An 18389-nucleotide genomic window follows, 5' to 3' on the forward strand; every position below is an offset into this window, starting at 1 on the left:
AACAGGTAGAATATAACAGGTTCCTAAACCAATGAATTTAAGGGTCAATGGCTAGATAAAATTAGTAACTCTTCTAAATAGTTATATTTAGTTCAATAATCTTTTTAAGATATATCCCAGTAATATGTAATATAGTCCAATAGTATATAGTGTAATAGACTTTCTAAATATAGTAAAAATTTATTGAACCAGTACTGGTATAATTTTATTTAATCCACAAACAATTAATAGGAGATAGGATATACTCTTGTCCCTATTTTGCAGCAAGATAACTGATACCTTCAAAAGTTTATACATTTGAATCAAGATTGTAGGAAGACCAAGCCATAGCCTCCAGTTTTTCCCAAACTGAATGCCTATACAATTTCATGATCTTTGCAATGTATTCTGTATATATCCCTATTTTAATGGAATATATTATACTGTAATTATTTGTGTATGAAACAGTTTCAGCTCTTTGATTGAGTTTCTTGAGGGTAAAGGTAGTTTCTAAACTCATTTGTATGACCTCAGAAATACAACAGATGCTCTATGAGAGCTTCCTACAAACACTGGTGAGTATTTCCTGGGAAATCAAGGCTGCTTAACTGGAGTACTGAGGAGCTGTCTGCCACTTTAATTTCATAGCTGTAGTATATCGGTAAATAAAATTTAGTAAGCATATACTAAGTGCTTAAAATTACACTGGACTAAAGAAAGTCTTATTTGGCATAATTAAGTCCAAATGGACACATTATTTACAAGTACCTAGAAGAGAAAAAAGTTATCTTTGGGATTTGCCATGAGCAAGTAATTCCCTTTCTTTTCTGGATTACCGGGTTGGTAAGTTAGGGGTTTTGTACTTGCAAACACAGTGTGCCTTAGCCAGTAAGATATTTGACAAAGTCTTCCCTGATGTCCATGGATGAACAGGAGAATACACACTGGATAACAGTAGACTGGATTAATAGCTAGCTGAACACCCCAAAAGGTGTTGATTAATCAAAGTCTTGAGTGATGAGTTGCGGAGATTACATTTGACTTTGATTAATGATCTTACCAATGATGTGGATGAGTCTACAATGATTAAATATAAGGATAATATAAAGCTAGGAAAGATAGCTAATGTATTGGAGGACAAAAATAAGTACCTTAAAGTATCTTTATTGGCTACAACAAATAATTTACTTAGGCTAAACCTAAGTAAATATTTAACTTGAGTACAGAATATCCTACATTAAAAAAATTATTGTACGAATGATTGCATTTTGTATAATACATTGAGGAAACTGGCTTGATAGCAACTCAATTGAAAACAAAATGAAAGTTTTAGTTAGAAAGTGCAATCTAAGTCACTAATGGCAACCGGTATGAAAATTAAGCTCACATTAGTAGGTTTAAAGGATTAAGACCAACAGATGCAAGTGTCCTGTTGACTGCTCTGCTTTTCTGGCCATATCTGAAATATGATGTCTGTATCTTCATGCCACACTCAACCAATGGCAATCAAATTCTATAAACTTAGTAGAGTGTATTTAGAACTATAAGAGAAGAGTGTACTTAGCCCATACAGAGGGTGAACCTCAAGTACCCAGCTTGGGTGATAGGGGAAGCTGTGCCACTGGACCCTACAGGACACCTACTGTATTAGGCCACACTAGCAAGACAGAGAGTCATAAGCAGCTCTACCTAATACACAGATACAAATATGGGGAGGTGGCCAAAATGAGGAAACAAAGAAACATGGCTAAAATGAAAGAACAGATCAAAACTCCAAAAAAGGAACTAAACAAAATGGAGATAAGCAATCTATCAGATGCCAAGTTCAAAACACTGGTTATAAGGATGCCCAAGGAACCCGGTGAGGACCTCAACAGTACAGAAAAAAATCCAGTTAGAAATGAAGGATACACTATTTGAATAAAAGACATTTTACAGGGAAAAAAGAATAGGGTGAATAAAGCCAAGAATCAAACATGATTTGATATGTAAGGAAGCAAAAAACAACCAATCAGAACAACAAGAAAAAAAGTCCCCCCCCCAAATGATGATAATGTAAGCAGCCTATGGGACAAGTTCAAGCATTCCAGCATTGGCATCATAGAGGTGCCAGATGGAGAAGAGAAAGAAAGAAATTGTAAATGTTTAAAAAAATGACAAAGGAAAACTTCCCTAATTTGATGAAGGAAATAGACACCCAAGCCCAGGAAACACTGAGTCCCGAACAAGATGGATGCAAAGAGGCCCACTCTAAGACACATCGTAATTAAAATGCCAAAGGTTAAAGATAAAGAGAATCTTAAAGGCAGCAAGAGAAGTTAGTTACTTACAGGGGAGCTCCTGTAAGACTGTCTGCTTACTTCTCAAAATAACACATACCTCTGGGGGGGGGTTAACACCTAAAAACATTTTTACTGATATAGTGTGTGATCAACCAACACGTCAAATAATCACGTGAACTTAACGCAAAACTGCAACCATGTCACATTTTCTATTTTCCTTATTGGTACTATTCTAAATTTATTCAGTCATGAAGCTTTAGTGTTCATACACTGAGGGAGCTGCTGGTGTGGCAGTGGAGACTGACACATTATGAACAGGATCTAACCCATGCTATGTTTGTAACCTGGACCATCAGTGCCGTAAGGATCCAGGCCTATGATTCTGACATAGTGGTAGCAATTTTTTTTTACTACCAACATTTACAGATGAATTCTTTCTAAGCAAACCTTTGCTTAGAAAAGCTGAAAGTTCAGAGCCAAACCTTGAAAAGCAAAGAGACAAGAGACAGATGTTGCCTCTATTAGGAAGCCACTGTGGGCCATACACACAGGATGCATTCCTGTGATACAGAGATATATGGGCAAATAGAGGTTTGTCTATATATAGTGATACCAAAAAATGCAAAATGTGAATTACACATAACCATCACAACACGTGAGGGTAAACCACCTCAGCCATTTAACAGTCAGTTGAATCCCAAGACTTATGTCTCATGTTAAAATCCTCAATGATCCCTCCCCTACCTCACCCCTGCACCACATCTCAGGATGGAGTCCAAACTCCTCGGCAAGAGTTTGTCATCTTTTTGCCTAGTTCTCTGACTCTCCCATTCGACGTCTTGCCATGGACTCCTCTCACTCAGCTTTCTATTTTGTTGAGCTTCTTGCAGTTGCTCTGACACACCGTGCTTCTTCTCACCTCCACGCTGCTCTTTGTGCCTCCAACCCAACAGCCCTGGCTGCGGCAGTTACCCCGTGCTGTATGGTAGCACTTTTCACACTGTGTTCTCACTGTGTGTTTACATTTTTGTAGCCTCTGTTGGACTTTAAGCTCCATAAGGAGGGGTAGGTACCCATCTTCCTCCTTTTTCCCCCATGAGTACCACACTGAACTCAGGTCTCAGTACTTAGTAGACAAGAAATATTTGTTGAATTATATGTGTGAAGTTGAGAAATAGCATCTTGGAGACATTAATTTATTGAAGGTCATGAAGTAGTATCTGGAAGAGAACTGGACCCAGCTCAGCCTTATTCCCAAGGCCCTGACTTAACTTGCTATTAAGATGTTGGGAGCCCAAATGGGTACCACTCTAAACCTATTTATTTTGTAAGTAGAAGTTTGTACTTTCATTCCTCTCATCTATTTTTCATCCATTTCCCCACTCTCTCCTCGGGCAACCATCAGTTTGTTCTTTGTATGTCGGAGTCCGTTCCCACTCTGGTCATTTGTTCTTTGTTTCAGATTCCACATATAAGTGAAATCATGCAATATTTGTCTTTCTCTGTCTGACTTATTTCATTTAGCATAATACCTTTCTAGGTATTATGTTATCACAAATGGCAGGATTTCATTTTTGTTTATGGTTGGGCAATATTCCATTATAGCATATATGTATATGTACCACGTGCTCCTTATCCTTTTATCTGTTGATGGACATCTAGGTTATTTCTATAACTTGGCTATTGTAAGTAACATTGCCGTGAACATAGGGGCACACGTGTCTTTTCAAATTAGCGCTTTTGTTTTCTTCAGATAAATATCCAGAGGTGGAATTGCTGGATCGTATGGTAGTCAGAACCCTTCTTAACACAGGTTTCTGGAAGCTACTACCCATCCATATGGATGAACAGGTTTTCCAGACTCATCTCCTATCACTTTCTTTCCCATGCTCACTCCATGTTCTGGATGCTGCTGAGCTTCTTCGATATATCATCACGCTGTTTCATGTTACTTTGCCCTTGTGCATGCTAATTATTCTATAAGGAAAACAATTTTTCTACTAGATCTGGTCAGTTCTTACTAATCCTTCCAGAACCAGTTCAAACATCACTTCCTTTTGGAGACTTCCTGAGCAGCAGAGTTAGAAGAGGAAAACACATTTTTCTTCTGTTTACAGTGTATTGTAATGATCTGTTTCCATGTGACTTCATCCCCTTCCAACGAGAACATGACTCCCTATAGCCTGGAACCATATCTCAGTCATCTTTGTGTCTTCCCTAGAGCTTCCTTACTACAGCAGCTGGAACACAGTAGGTGCCAAACGAACAGCTACTGAAAGAGTGAAAGACTGAGCAGAGGATGAAGGCACGGCGCGGCTCTGAGAGCACACACAGTGGGTTCAGAGCTCACGGTTCCTGCTGTGGACCCTGTTGGGGACCCGCCCAGAGCAGCTCTTTCCTTAGCCTGGTCCCAGCATAACAGGAATGCTCCTAGTATCATTGACAAAAGGCAGTAATAAAAACAATGATAACGATAATAAATAAATTACTGAATGCTTGTTATGTGCCAAGACAAAAACTACTTGCTTTAAAACTTAAAGGACAAGGAGCAAAACAATCTTTAAATAAAATTAAAAATAAGGGCAGAATAAAAAAAATTCTGAGTATGAAGAATCACACTTTGNTACTTTGCCCTTGTGCATGCTAATTATTCTATAAGGAAAACAATTTTTCTACTAGATCTGGTCAGTTCTTACTAATCCTTCCAGAACCAGTTCAAACATCACTTCCTTTTGGAGACTTCCTGAGCAGCAGAGTTAGAAGAGGAAAACACATTTTTCTTCTGTTTACAGTGTATTGTAATGATCTGTTTCCATGTGACTTCATCCCCTTCCAACGAGAACATGACTCCCTATAGCCTGGAACCATATCTCAGTCATCTTTGTGTCTTCCCTAGAGCTTCCTTACTACAGCAGCTGGAACACAGTAGGTGCCAAACGAACAGCTACTGAAAGAGTGAAAGACTGAGCAGAGGATGAAGGCACGGTGTGGCTCTGAGAGCACACACGTGGGTTCAGAGCTCACGGTTCCTGCTGTGGACCCTGTTGGGGACCCGCCCAGAGCAGCTCTTTCCTTAGTCTGGTCCCAGCATAACAGGAATGCTCCTAGTATCATTGACAAAAGGCAGTAATAAAAACAATGATAACGATAGTAAATAAATTACTGAATGCTTGTTATGTGCCAAGACAAAAACTGCTTGCTTTAAAACTTAAAGGACAAGGAGCAAAACAATCTTTAAATAAAATTAGAAATAAGGGCAGAATAAAAAAAATTCTGAGTATGAAGAATCACACTTTGATCTTTTATCCCAAAATACAACACCTGTCTAAACCTCCATTGAGAGAACTTTAGATCATTTATTAATAAAGAGGTCAGAGTTGAAGGGAAGACTGTTACTTATGTGCATGTCTGTGTTGGGCAGTAATTGCATATTTTTTCTGACATCATTCTATAGTAGCTCCAGTTATAATTAGCTTACACAATTTCTTTCCTAGTCAAAGCTACATAGGTGAAAATTAGCTTTCGGATAGTGTCTCCTAGTGTTCCAAAAAATAACCTTAAGATCTGGTGGGGAAAATAAGTGCTAGGTGACAAAAATAAGTGCTAGGTGACAAAAATCAGTGTTAAGTGCTGATTGTTGTATGATCCTCGTAGAGACTTACAATGTACATGAGTATATTTCTTAAGACAAAAAGACCATAGTAAGGAAACTTGTTCAGTGCTGTGTAATCCAGAGCATTTGACTAGTGAACATTTTTTTCAACAGAATGCTTCATATTTATTGTCTGGGATTAGAATTGAGAAACACTGGCTTTGGAAGTTCCTAGAAAAAGGTCTGTGCTGGGGTTCTAGCAGATGGTGATGAAGACCGGTCTGATTTAGAGAAAGTAAGATTTCCTACGGTCAGGGCCAGAAGAGAACTCATGCTTGGTATTATCATTTATACAACAAAAATTCAACCCTATATAAAGGCTTGGGAGAAAAAGGCCCACTTTTAATCAGTTATTTGAATTAATAGTTTAGTTATTATGGCTGTCTCACACAGTCATAGAAATTTATATTTTCATTTTATCCCAAAGAAAAACTTGACCATCTTTCTTTAATGCTATCAACCTGCAAACCTGACAGTAAGGATTAAAAATTGCTCTTTCCTTCCTACTTGGTTATTGGAAAGGCTCTGAAAGGTAATCAGTCTTGTGAAGCTACACTTTACAGTCTGCATAAAAATGCCATGATTCCCCTGCTTCTCCCCAACCTAATTGAAAGTGCATAATATCACCCAGCTGGGGAAATGTAGACGGTAAACATATGCAATATATCATACTATCACACAAAAGTTGGTTACTAATAGGACCTAAAGGAACCTGGAAAACAAGTCTTTTTTTCCATCTAGAATGAGAGCTCTTTGTGCCTTCCCCTTCCCCCTCCCCCTCCTCCCTCCAGACCTCAAGCTACGGCCAGATTAAACCAAGGTCAGTAAACTCATTCCTTGCCCGTGTAATTCTAAGGGTCACCTAACAATGTATATTGACTAACACTCTTTTATATCAGCCTTTCAAGAGATGAGGCATTTTACTTTTGGCAGGAGGTGGGGTTGGAATGGTCTTGTTCACCACCTACTTCAATTGCATGACAGACGGTCCTATTATCTCTTTCCTTAGTGGCTGCACCTAAACATCCTTGGCCTTGTCACTTCTTATCTCTCTCTACTTCATCAAATCCTATTGCCAAGATTGTCTCCTTTTCTACCTCTGATCACCCATGAATATCTGTACAGGATCACATTTTCCATGAGTAGAAAATCCCAGTCTCACTTTTCAACGTCCTCTGCACCGCTGCAGGAATCTGATTCTGCTTCACTTACACCTGCTGAGATAGAAGTCATCCCCTCCTCTGGCTCCTCACTTCTTTTAAATAGGACAGTAGGACTTTTAGGAGAAGGGACTGTATTCCTTCAAAGTTTGCTCCATTAGTTCTCTGTCACAATATTCCTTCACAAATCACTCCCTGTTGTACCATGAACTCAACTTCTACTACTCATTCATGTCATCTTATAACTGGCTATTGTTTTATTTTTGATAGCTGATACCTTACAGTTAGGTCAAAGCATAGCACTTGTCAAGGATACTGTGCCATTTCAGTTTTAATAGATTGAAGGATATATTTTTATCCGCTTCAGAAGTAGAGATAATTTTAAACTAACTGAATTAAAACTACATTCATCTTTCAATAAGTCATACTACCTGTCAACTGGCACTGGTGGATGGTATGGCTTGTTGACCTTGGCATAGAGACCCTCTAAGTGGTCTCTCTCCGGAGATAGTGGGCGGCCATCTCGAGGATAAACCAGTGGTCCAGTCCGAGGGGGAGATGGAGACCTATAGACATTTGCTGATGCACATGGTTCCCGGAAGTGGTTCACTCGGGCATAATTGGGGTCCATTTCATCATCATCCATGTCATGCAATGATCCAATTGTACCAGTAGTATAATCGATGAGACCTCTTGCCTGCCTTTCTCTTAGCTCCTGATGTTTTGCTCCAATCCTGAAAACGTAGAACAGATAGAGATATAGGTGAATTTGTATGCTAATATAGTCATACATTCTCCTGACTGGATGTTAATTCTTCCTAGTCACTTTCCTGTATTCGCAAAACCATACCGTGCCGAAATGTGAATAGCATATACCATGGGATTAATTTTATATCTACGGCCTTTGTTACATAGAGTCTTGACTTTTACAAAAATCCTGTAGGTATCTCCCCATCTTTCCCACTGACGGCTAGGCTGGTTGCAGAGTCAGAGGCTGATTTTCACTAACATTCCTTCTCTGCCAGTGGGGTGTGCTTGTTCGTGGGAATAGTACATCTGGTGTGACCATGGAGGCCTGCCTTGGAACAGGGGTGCGTGTTAAAGGAGCCCATCAGAATCTTATACTTTGTCTACGATTTCAATTATTTGGCATCCTAGAGTTCCAGTGTATTCTTCTAAATAAAAGAGCTTGCAAAAATTGATTTGAATATGAAAAAGAAATACAGAGGCTTTCTGGTCACTAAAAGCAGTTGGGATCAGATGTAATTTATAAGAGACTCTCAAGTTTTTTTGTTAAATAAATGGGAATCATTGTGTCTCATTATATAGGGACTAGGGATAGAGTAAAATAGCGAAGAAATTAATAGACTCCTGACAGAGATGAATTGGCGCATATAAGCGAATTTAATACCATTACTGGCAGACCTCCATGGTGCTAAAGCCTTAAGTGATATTACAAAATGCTTCTGCTAATCAGTGTGCTGTGTAGACTACTGGGAATGGGAGCAGAAAAGTATACTTAGGTGGATTCCAAATCCATCTGAATTTTGAGAATTTGACATTTAATCTGGAAAGTGTTAGATCAGCTCTCCTAGGTTCCCAGCTAGGTGTTAAAATGGAAAGGTCACCGTGTATCTTATTGGACAATGGTGATCTGATGGTGTCAGGAGGTTTTCGGTGCTAATGAGCAAAGAATGTAATCTTACACATCACTGGACAAACGAGGTGTATTGTGTACAGGATGAGAGAGGTAAGATGATGAAAGAAAGACTCTTAACAAAGGATGGTGACAAACCCAAAGTCCTGGGCTCAGAGAATACAAGAGAGCTGTGGGCTAGAAGCAAAAGGTCTATACATACTTGGTGGTTTATATTGCAGGTTCAGATGAGTGAAAACAAACCTGAACTTTCTCAGTATCTTCTTCTCTTCAAACAAAAACAGCTGTTTTTGCACATGGCAGCTAGTTTTATTTTACAAAACATCAAACTCTTAGTAAAAATCTTTAAAAGCCATGTTCTTTCAAGGTATTTTCTCTTTTGGTAGAATGGCTTTTTTTTTTTTTTTTTGAGTATAGGTGGGAAGGAGGAAAAATATGAAATATGAAAAAAAGATAGGACAAAAATAAAAACAACCCAGCATCTATCCTCAAGTCACAACAGATGAAAACAAGTGCCAAGATCCATTACTGCCTATCTCTTTTGACTAGGTCAAGTCATGTACCTCACACTACACATATAAATAATTAGAAGAACTTATATTTTCACAAAGGAGAGTTTGAATCTCCCAGGCATTTGGAATGAAGATGCAAGAAAGATTACGCAGTAGTTACCCAGGAAGAGGCCCTGCCCATCCTCTTTCAATGTGTGTTAGTCCTAGATTTATGGATGTTTGTTTTGAATAATTTTTGATAAAGGAGATCACCTGCTCTATTCTGCGACAAAACAATCCTTCCAGGGACAGCGCTGACTGGATGATTAGAACGCTTGCTGCACTGTGGTGACAGGGATACATTTCCATTGCTAACAGAGTGCGGGACGTCAATAAAGTTAGGGGGTGGGGTTCTGTGTGGTTCCTGTCCCTCCTAAGTGCGATGCCTTCAAGAGAAATCATTCAGCAGAAAGATAAACATCTCATGGCCGCCCCATGGGGCTACACTTGTGCATTAATGAAACAGGGAAACACCAAGCTTGACTTTTAAAAATCACAGAAACAGAACACTAGTCTCTGCGTTCCTTTTTTCATCACTTCTCTTTCTTTGAGGTTTTCTTATGAATTAAGGGTGCTGAGTATGCAGAGATTCTCAGATGAAAAGTACTCTGTGTATGCATCCCAGTATTTTACCTTTTGTTTTTCCTTTCTAAAACAAAACAAAATTTCTTCTCGATCCTCTCCACACCATTAAGTCTTGCAGTAATAATTTCACATTAACCACTCAGTACGTGCGATAGTAACTTCTCTGAACCATCATTATTATGCCATAGACCGGGGTCTCTCGAGAGAAGGCGGACAAGGCAATCTCTGAAAAGGGGTGTTGGGGACAGAAGAGACTCTCTCAAGAGAGAAATGGAAAATATTTTATATATTATTTATTATTATAGTATATATACATATAATCATGTTTATATTTATTTAAATATAATAATATATAATATCAGTATATAACATTATATAAATATTATATGTTTGTGTGTATATATATATATATATATATATATATATATATATATTTTGCTTTGACCCCCTGCCCCAATTTGGTGTGAGATTTCTAATTCTTTATAGTCATTTCTAGTTGGAAGTCTCCTTATTCCTGGGAACTCAACCTTTTAAAACATCTATTTTTCAAAACAGCCCTGGATAACATATCCTTTTTATTGGATGGTACCACCCAGTCCCCAGTTCTCCCCAGTACTCTACCTTTGAAGTGTTTAAACCTTTCATTCCCCCCACCCCATGAAAACATAGATTCTTTTTTCCATTACACCTCTAGGATGTGTTCTTCTAATTCCCTTTCTCTAGCCACAGTCCAGTCTTTAGGCCTTAAACAGCCTACATCTGCATTGTCCAACACAGTAATCATTAACTATATGATGCTATATAGATGGAAACTAATTACAATTAAATAAAATTTAAAACTCAGTTTTTCAGCTTTACAAACCACATTTCGAGTGCTCAGTAGCCACATGAGCTCGTGAGTACTATATTGGATAGTGCAGTTAGAGACTAGTTCCATATAATATTACATTGGTTTCAGGTATATAACACAGTGATTTGACATTTATATACTTTGTGATGTGATATCCCACTTTAATCTGTACCTTAAAAGGCTGCTAGATTAATCTTCCTCAAAGAGAATTTCCATCATATCTCTGTCCGTCAGTTTTGATTCACAGCAGCTCACCTGTTCTCTTTGTGTATTTTAAATATATGACTCTATTTTCTTATGACAAAGTGTTGCTGTGAAAAGCCAGATAATAATCTAATTCTACTTCTCTTGTAAATTTCTTACAAGAAACATGTCCTTTTTGCTTAGCTGGTCAAATTCTTTTCTTTAAAGTCTAATAATCTTCCTAGAAGAGTCATTCTGGGTTGATAACTTTCAATATATATTTTTAAGTATATATTTTTTTCTATCAGGGATGTTTTCTTAAATTTATATATTTTATTGTTAAAGTTGAAGGATGCAAGTTAAATATAAAAAAGTCAGTCTTATTTCACTATATACTATAGTGAGCCATTAGACGATAAAATCAAGAAAATTAGGCCATTTAAAAGAGGATTAAGGAATATTGCAAACTTAAGGATAAATTTAACAAAAGATGTGTAAGTACTCTACACTGAAAACAAAAAAAATATTGTTGAGGGAAATTACACAAGATCTCAATAAATGAAGTTTTATACTTCCTTCATGGATCAGGAAATGTTATGATTGTTAAGAGGCCAATTCATCTAAGTTATTCTATATATTAAATGCCATCCCTCTTACACTTCTAACAAGTTTATTTTCCAAGAATTATCATTGTGATTTTAAAATTTAGCTGGAAAGCTAAAGGGAAAAATAAAGCCAAAATACTTCTGAAAAATAAGAATAAAGTTGGAAGACTCGCACTGCTAACTTCAAGACCTACTATAGACCTTCAGCAATTGAGCCAAAGGCCAGACACACAGATGAATGGAACAGAAGACAGAGTCTAGTAACAGACACACACACATCTGGTGAAGTAATTTACAGCAAACATGCTGAAGTAATTCAATTAGAAGAAAAAATCTCTTCAACAAGTGGCACTGAAAAATCAATATAGAAAAGTCGTCTCTCAGAAGTAAAAACCGTGGTCCCTACATGATACCATAGCAGGCATCAATTCAAGATGGAAGATAAGCCTAAACATAAAGTCTACAACAATAAAGCTACTAGAATAAAATAAAGGAGAGTATATTCACAACCTTGGTGTAGGCAAAGATTTCTTAGAGAGAATACAAAATAATGAACCATAAAGGGAAACAAACATAAAAGAGAGAGAGAAAAACCAAAAAGAAAAAATTCACTCAAATTGGAACCTTCTCATCAAAAAAGCATCAAGAAAATGACAGGCAGAGATCCAAGATGGCAGCAGAGTCCAGAAGCCACACTCATCTCCTCCCAGAACGAAAGGACCAAACAGGAATTATACCTAAAATACAGAACAGTCAACTTGAATAACCAAGTTACATTCAGCCTTATAACTGAATAACCAGCTGTAAGACTAGCTGAACAGAAGTCTTATAACCAAGGACTTGCAGAAAAGCCACACTAAGACAGGTAGAAAGGGTACAGGTGCAGAAGGGCTGGCCCTGCTCCCACAGGCAGCGGCTGAGGACCAGGAGAAATATCTCAACTGCAGAGGTTCCCCTTCAGGAGCTTAAGTCTCAATCCCATGCCAGGCTCCCAAGCCCAGAGCACCAGAGCTGAGGAAGAGACACCCACATAACATCTATTGCTTCTTGTATGTGCTCTGACCAGGGATCTAACCTGCAATCTTGGTATATGGGGACGACACTCTGACCAATTGAGCTACCTAGCTGGGACCTAGTGTGTATATATATATATATATGTATATATATATACACTATATATATATGTATATACACACTATACATATATATATATATGCTTCAACTTATGTAACATTAAGAAGCATACGATTCAGGTTGTCTTACTTTAATGATGCTCAGTTGACAAACTGATGTCTCCATTGCTCATTGGATCATTTCTTCCATCAGTGATTTTTGCCTGAATTATTTTATGAGAGGTTGCAAAATGATAATTTTTAAAAGTAATTATTCCTTTTACATTTATAAGTTGGAATTCTTCTGTAAAAAAAACTTTCCCTCAAAAATTTGGGTGTTTTGTTTATCCTAAATTATGCACAGTATGGGGAAGGTGGAATAAATGCTCAGTTATTTTTAATTGCTGATTTGCAGAGTAAGGACTTAGTATTCTAGATGTTTCCAGTGGTGTCCAATGAGTTGTTAGCTACCTTCTGGGGGGAAGTGGGGATAGTGAATATCATTGTGAACTTTATGTTTTAAAAAACTTTTATGTTTTCAATAAATTGTACTCCTTACTCTTTTTGTTGTGGAGATCGGCCAAGATTGTGTTTTATTGGTCAAGGTGGGCACTTTATGTTGTCTCCTTTGTCCTTCTGATTGGACCCAGTTGTCATTAATGGCTTTTTTGCTATGTGACAAACAAGCCACCCCAGGCTCCTTATCCTGAAAGCAGCCACTTCTCCAAGGAATTCTTTTTTTTTTAAATGGGAAGTTATCTCTAGGGAACACAATCGGGGCCCTAGGATAGCTCACCTGTAGGGTTGTCGTTGCTTCTACTACTTTTCTATGAACAGAGCCAGGACATATAACTTTTTGAAAAAAATCACAAGCCCATACTAATATTTTTGATTCAAATATAACATCACAGAATTTTGACTTTACTTTTAAGAGAGTTATATTTGTTTCTGCTTTCTTTAAATGAAAAATCTCGATTCTTAAGACCATTGGTATAATTATTTGTATCATTACACACGATTTTAAATACATACAGTTTTACAATAATAATACCAATATTACTAACAGACTATTAGATGACAATTTAAGATGTTTATAGCTCTATTCTTTGGTTAGAACATATTCCACTAGATATGTAGAGTCAAAATGCTGTTTGAGCATTACTTGAAGTAATTCATTTCCCTAAGTTGCTATACAACCAATTTCTTTTATAGTAGGTTATTTGTTTTGGTTTATTTTTGATATTTAGGAATTGCTTTTTTTCTTTGGTTCAATCTCATTTGTTAAATATGTAAAACAACTGCATATTAGTGAACAGAAAGACTGTATACTAGCGAACAGAGGTCTTTCTCCTGTGTGAACATGATTTTGTTTATCTAATTAATTACTATTCTTGGACATTCGGGTATTTCCAATCTTTTACTATTACAAATACTGCTGTAATGATGAATCTTACACAAAAATCAGTCCATATTTTTGCCATTGTGGCTTTCAGATGAATTCATAGAAGTAGGATAGCTGGGTCAAAGAGAAAGTCACATTTAATATTCCTAGATTATGACAAATTTCCTCCCATAATTGTTCTATTTTGCATTACCACCTGCAGTGTAGAAGAATACCTATTTCTCTTCAGTCTCACCAACAAAATAGGTTCTCGAACTTTGAGATATTTGATAAACATAAGTGAGAAGTAATATTTCAGTGAAGTTTTAATTAGTCTGTCTCTTATTATGCGATGCTGAGTATCTTTTCATATGTTTAAGGGGCATTTTCATTTCCTCTTCTGTGAGGTGTCCATATCTTCTGCAGATTTTTCTAGCAGATTGTCATTTTCGCCCTCAATTTTTCAAAGACTTTTGTGTAGCAGCAATATTAACACTGTATCTGTGACATAAATTGCATATATTTTTTCTGTTTGTCATTTGCCTTTTATAATTCCACTTAAAGTTATTGATTGGCATTCCATACTTTATTCTTTACCCTCAACCACTTTATAAAATGTTGTGACTTTTGCAAACTGTTTCTTGTTTGATTTGACTCATGCAGAATGAGTCAACAGTATAGTTCTGATCGACTTGCCCAGTGCTAGGAGGATGCAGGCACTGGAATTCTCTTTGTTGGCTGCTGTGTGAGCCCGAACAACAGAGATACAGATGAATAGATGGTAGAAGAGAAAGTCTGCTGCCTGTAGTGGTGACAGTAGCTGAGGTCAGAAGAGGTTTTTCAGGGGAGAGCTATGGGGCAAAAGGAGGAGTATCGTGAAAAGAGATCACAAACTACCTGCTGTACAGCTTTCTTTTTGGACAGTGGAGATAATTTGTCCTGCTATCATTTCTGCTTTTATAATAGCAGTTGCAATTAGGTCACTACCATTATCCTTTGTTCCAGTGAACAGGCCTTGTTTCTTCAGCTTTTCCTTTTGAATGCCATTTTAAGCTGCAATATACCTGGCCAGGAAAAATTACAGCTATTTTTATTATTATTATTCTGACCAGCCAATATAGGGTCATATGCAGTCTTTGTGATCAATGTTTCATCTTTTCAACAAAACTATTTTGACTGCATTAATATTTTTCATGACTGTCTCATTCCTGCCTGGTTATCTATAACATTTTCTAAATGATCTCTCCTTTTGTCCTGTGCATTTTTCTTGTCAGCCTAAACCAGACCTGATGTGGTAAGGGAGCTAGATTGATGGGATAATTTATCACTTATCTTGTAATAAATAGATAAATTTTCTGGAAAGTAAAACTTATATTCTATAATGCTGATATGCAAATTCTTTAATGCTGTTAACAGAATCTTTTCAGTGGGCTTTTGCTTCATGTTTTTCTTTTTGCACAAAGACTTGTGGCTATTGTGCCGGAACATGGATATTGTACACGAATTTGCACCTGTGGTTCATCAGATGTCCTGGGATAAAGGCAATGCAGATGCTCATTAATGCAGGTCAAGGCAATAATGTTTGCAATGCCTGTGAGAGTCAGGTGTGGACTCAGAACACTCAAATACTAGAGATCGCTGAGAAATTCACCAGTTCTTTGTGTTGGTAGGACGACCATGGGAAAGATTTCATATCCCACACAGTCCAGTTCCTACTGAATTCCCCACATTGAGTGGTTTATACGTATTTGACACTGAGCTCACTTCACATTCTAAAATCATGGCAATCATTTCCAATTCCTACCTATTTGCTGCATTTTTTACAATGTCGAATGGCAAGATTTCTAATTTCTCCAGTATTTCTCCCATTGCTTCTAATTACTACTGTTTTAAGAGAATTTCCATTCAGCAAAGGCTCCCTTATTATTGCAATTTACATTTTCCCTAAATTTATACCTTTCCCAGACCCATTAAACTTCCTCCATTGCTAATGTACTGAGTTCCTGTAATTTGCATTCTCATAATGTGGACAAATTTCTCAGAAATGCTTAGTAAACATCCTTTAGCTTTCATTGGGAAATTAGCCCCCAAAAGGGGAAGAGGGAGATGAATGACACAGTGCTTGCTATCTCCTCTGATAATGCAGAAGTCTTTTTTTGCAACCCTAGACAGTCCCCCCTACAAATGGTGACCTTAGGCCGTGGAGACCTTCACAGAGGTCCAAGTTGCTGGCCTGAATTACACTGAAGAGAGCTGTAAGAATTTGCCCTTGAGAGGACTCTGCTGGTTGAACAAAGTTCACAAGATATTGATGTGCTTTCTTCTTGTTCTTTATGCTTATTGTTATGACATTTGTATGTAGCAAGAAATAGCCTTATGTATTTTTTATAATCTCCCCCGTTTATGTGTGTCCACTGTGGAAAGCAGAGAAAAAAGTAAGTTTTCTGTATTGAAATGATCTGGATTACAGCAATTTAATCCTAGGAGCTGTCTGGGGCGATTATCTGTAAAAATAAATGACCGGCCTTTGACATGCTGCTGCTCGCCATCATATGGAAAATAATAGGAATGAATCCCTAATGCTGACTGAGTTTCTGTACATCTACATAAACTTCCTGGGGAGGAAACAGGAAGAATCCAGAGAATAAGAGGAAACTAGCTACATTTCCCTTTCCTTTCCTTCACACTCTTCTTTTCCATCCATTTTGTCACCTGGAATGTCACACCTAGCCAGTGATCGCCTGGACATGTCTTTGATCTTTGTCGTTAAAAGCTTGCTCACACGAAAATATGCTGATGCACAGGGACACGGGCATCCATCCACACCACATAGGTGGCTCTACTTCCTTTGTTTTCTCAGCCGTAAATGCCAGGTGTCTCAAGGCCATGGTCACACAGAATATTTTTGGAAAAAACTCTGGGTTTACAAAGAGCTCCAGAAAGATGATCAATGTCTACAGGGCCTGGACATACCAGGTACGGAGCCTGGACAAACCGAGTGTGGAACCACAACCGTATTGGAGATGGGAACGACTCATTTTACACGTAATGTCCCCATCACCATGTACTCTGTATGATGAAGTGTTTTAAAGAAGCAGAAAATAGTAGTCTTTTCCCTCCTGTTCTATTATACAAGAGACTTTAAACAGGTCCGCAACAATATTTTATTAAACCGCTGCATGTTCTGCAGTGCTTGTTAGGATTGTTATTTTTGTCTTTTCAAGATCTTACTTTGTGCTGGAGAAACCATACAGACTGTTCTCAGAAGTCCAGACACATGCCAAAAAAGTGGAGCCTGTGAGTCAATTTGGTTTCTCTGGTTCAAACCGGAGAAACGTTTATTATTGAGCATTTATTATATACTAAAAACTGCTAGGCAAGAGTAAAAGGACAGGGGACTTTGACAGGTGGGGGAATCACTGGCTTGTCTATCATGTCTGCAAACTTAGGTCCTCTCCTAATTCCAAAGTGATATCGACAAGGTCTCCTTAACAGGGGTACCGTTCTAAGATGAACTGGAACCAGGAGTATCCCTGTCGTCTGTCCCCCTTCATGTACAAGCTAAGAATGGAACATGAAAAAAGCCACCCACTACCTTCAATGATTCCCCCCACACAGCCATCGGAGAAGGTCCAACAAGCTAATCCAGAGGGCACCCGTTGTGTCTACAGTGACTCAACCAATGAGCTGTCGGACACTGTAAGGCATCCCCCCCATTCCTGTTCCAATGGATAATGAGGAGAAATGTTCAACCACAACCACTGTTTCCCACCTCGGTGTAGTTTGAGGAAGGCTATTTAAGGGAGCACATACTACCCACAGACGGTCTTGAAAATGACAGTGAGGATCTTTCATGTGATATGAGAGCCAGTAGGTTTTCGCACATGGGGCCTAATGTCTAATCTATCCTCATTCATCCCTCCACAAAGACCAACAGACATTATGTCAGACATACTCTTTTGAGTGGTCACTCTCAGTTCTGACCACAGCATTCCATCACTCGACTGGCTCCCTCTTCTTTGGTCCACCTAGTGGCTCTTTCCTCCAGGTTTTGTTTATAATTAATATAAGAAATCTCTTAGCAATTGAAAAGAGGTTTGGTTTATCTCCTCTTGGAACCACGAATTGCCAAAGGAATTGCCAATGGTAAAGTGTTGGGACTAAGGGACAGGTTGGCATTTTTTTATTGTGGTTAGCAGGGTACTGCAGTGGTCTGAGTGCTAAAATGTGGGGAAACAGCCTTAACCCCCTTCACTTCTACCTGAGATTTAGACAGTCTCCACGTAACAGCAATAAAGAAGCACACATTTTAAAAGGGAGAAGGGTGTGGCTAGAGATGTCCATGCACGGAGAATCCATTCTTTAGATAGCAGCTTGGATGATCACGGAAAG

General features: G+C 38.0%; 1 protein-coding gene across 1 annotated transcript in view; it reads right to left on the bottom strand.

The window, feature by feature from the left end:
- The window catches only part of PARD3B (par-3 family cell polarity regulator beta), a 976716-nt gene that overhangs the window by 146744 nt on the left and 811583 nt on the right, over positions 1–18389 (bottom strand). Inside the window, exon 20 of the mRNA XM_037043522.1 lies at positions 7505–7807. Coding sequence (XP_036899417.1) covers positions 7505–7807 — 303 coding nt within the window. The remainder of the gene's footprint in view (positions 1–7504; positions 7808–18389) is intronic.

The sequence above is a fragment of the Sturnira hondurensis genome, unplaced genomic scaffold (genome assembly GCF_014824575.4).
Source record: "Sturnira hondurensis isolate 20B ecotype Veracruz unplaced genomic scaffold, ASM1482457v3 Scaffold0004136, whole genome shotgun sequence".
Lineage (NCBI taxonomy): Eukaryota > Metazoa > Chordata > Mammalia > Chiroptera > Phyllostomidae > Sturnira > Sturnira hondurensis.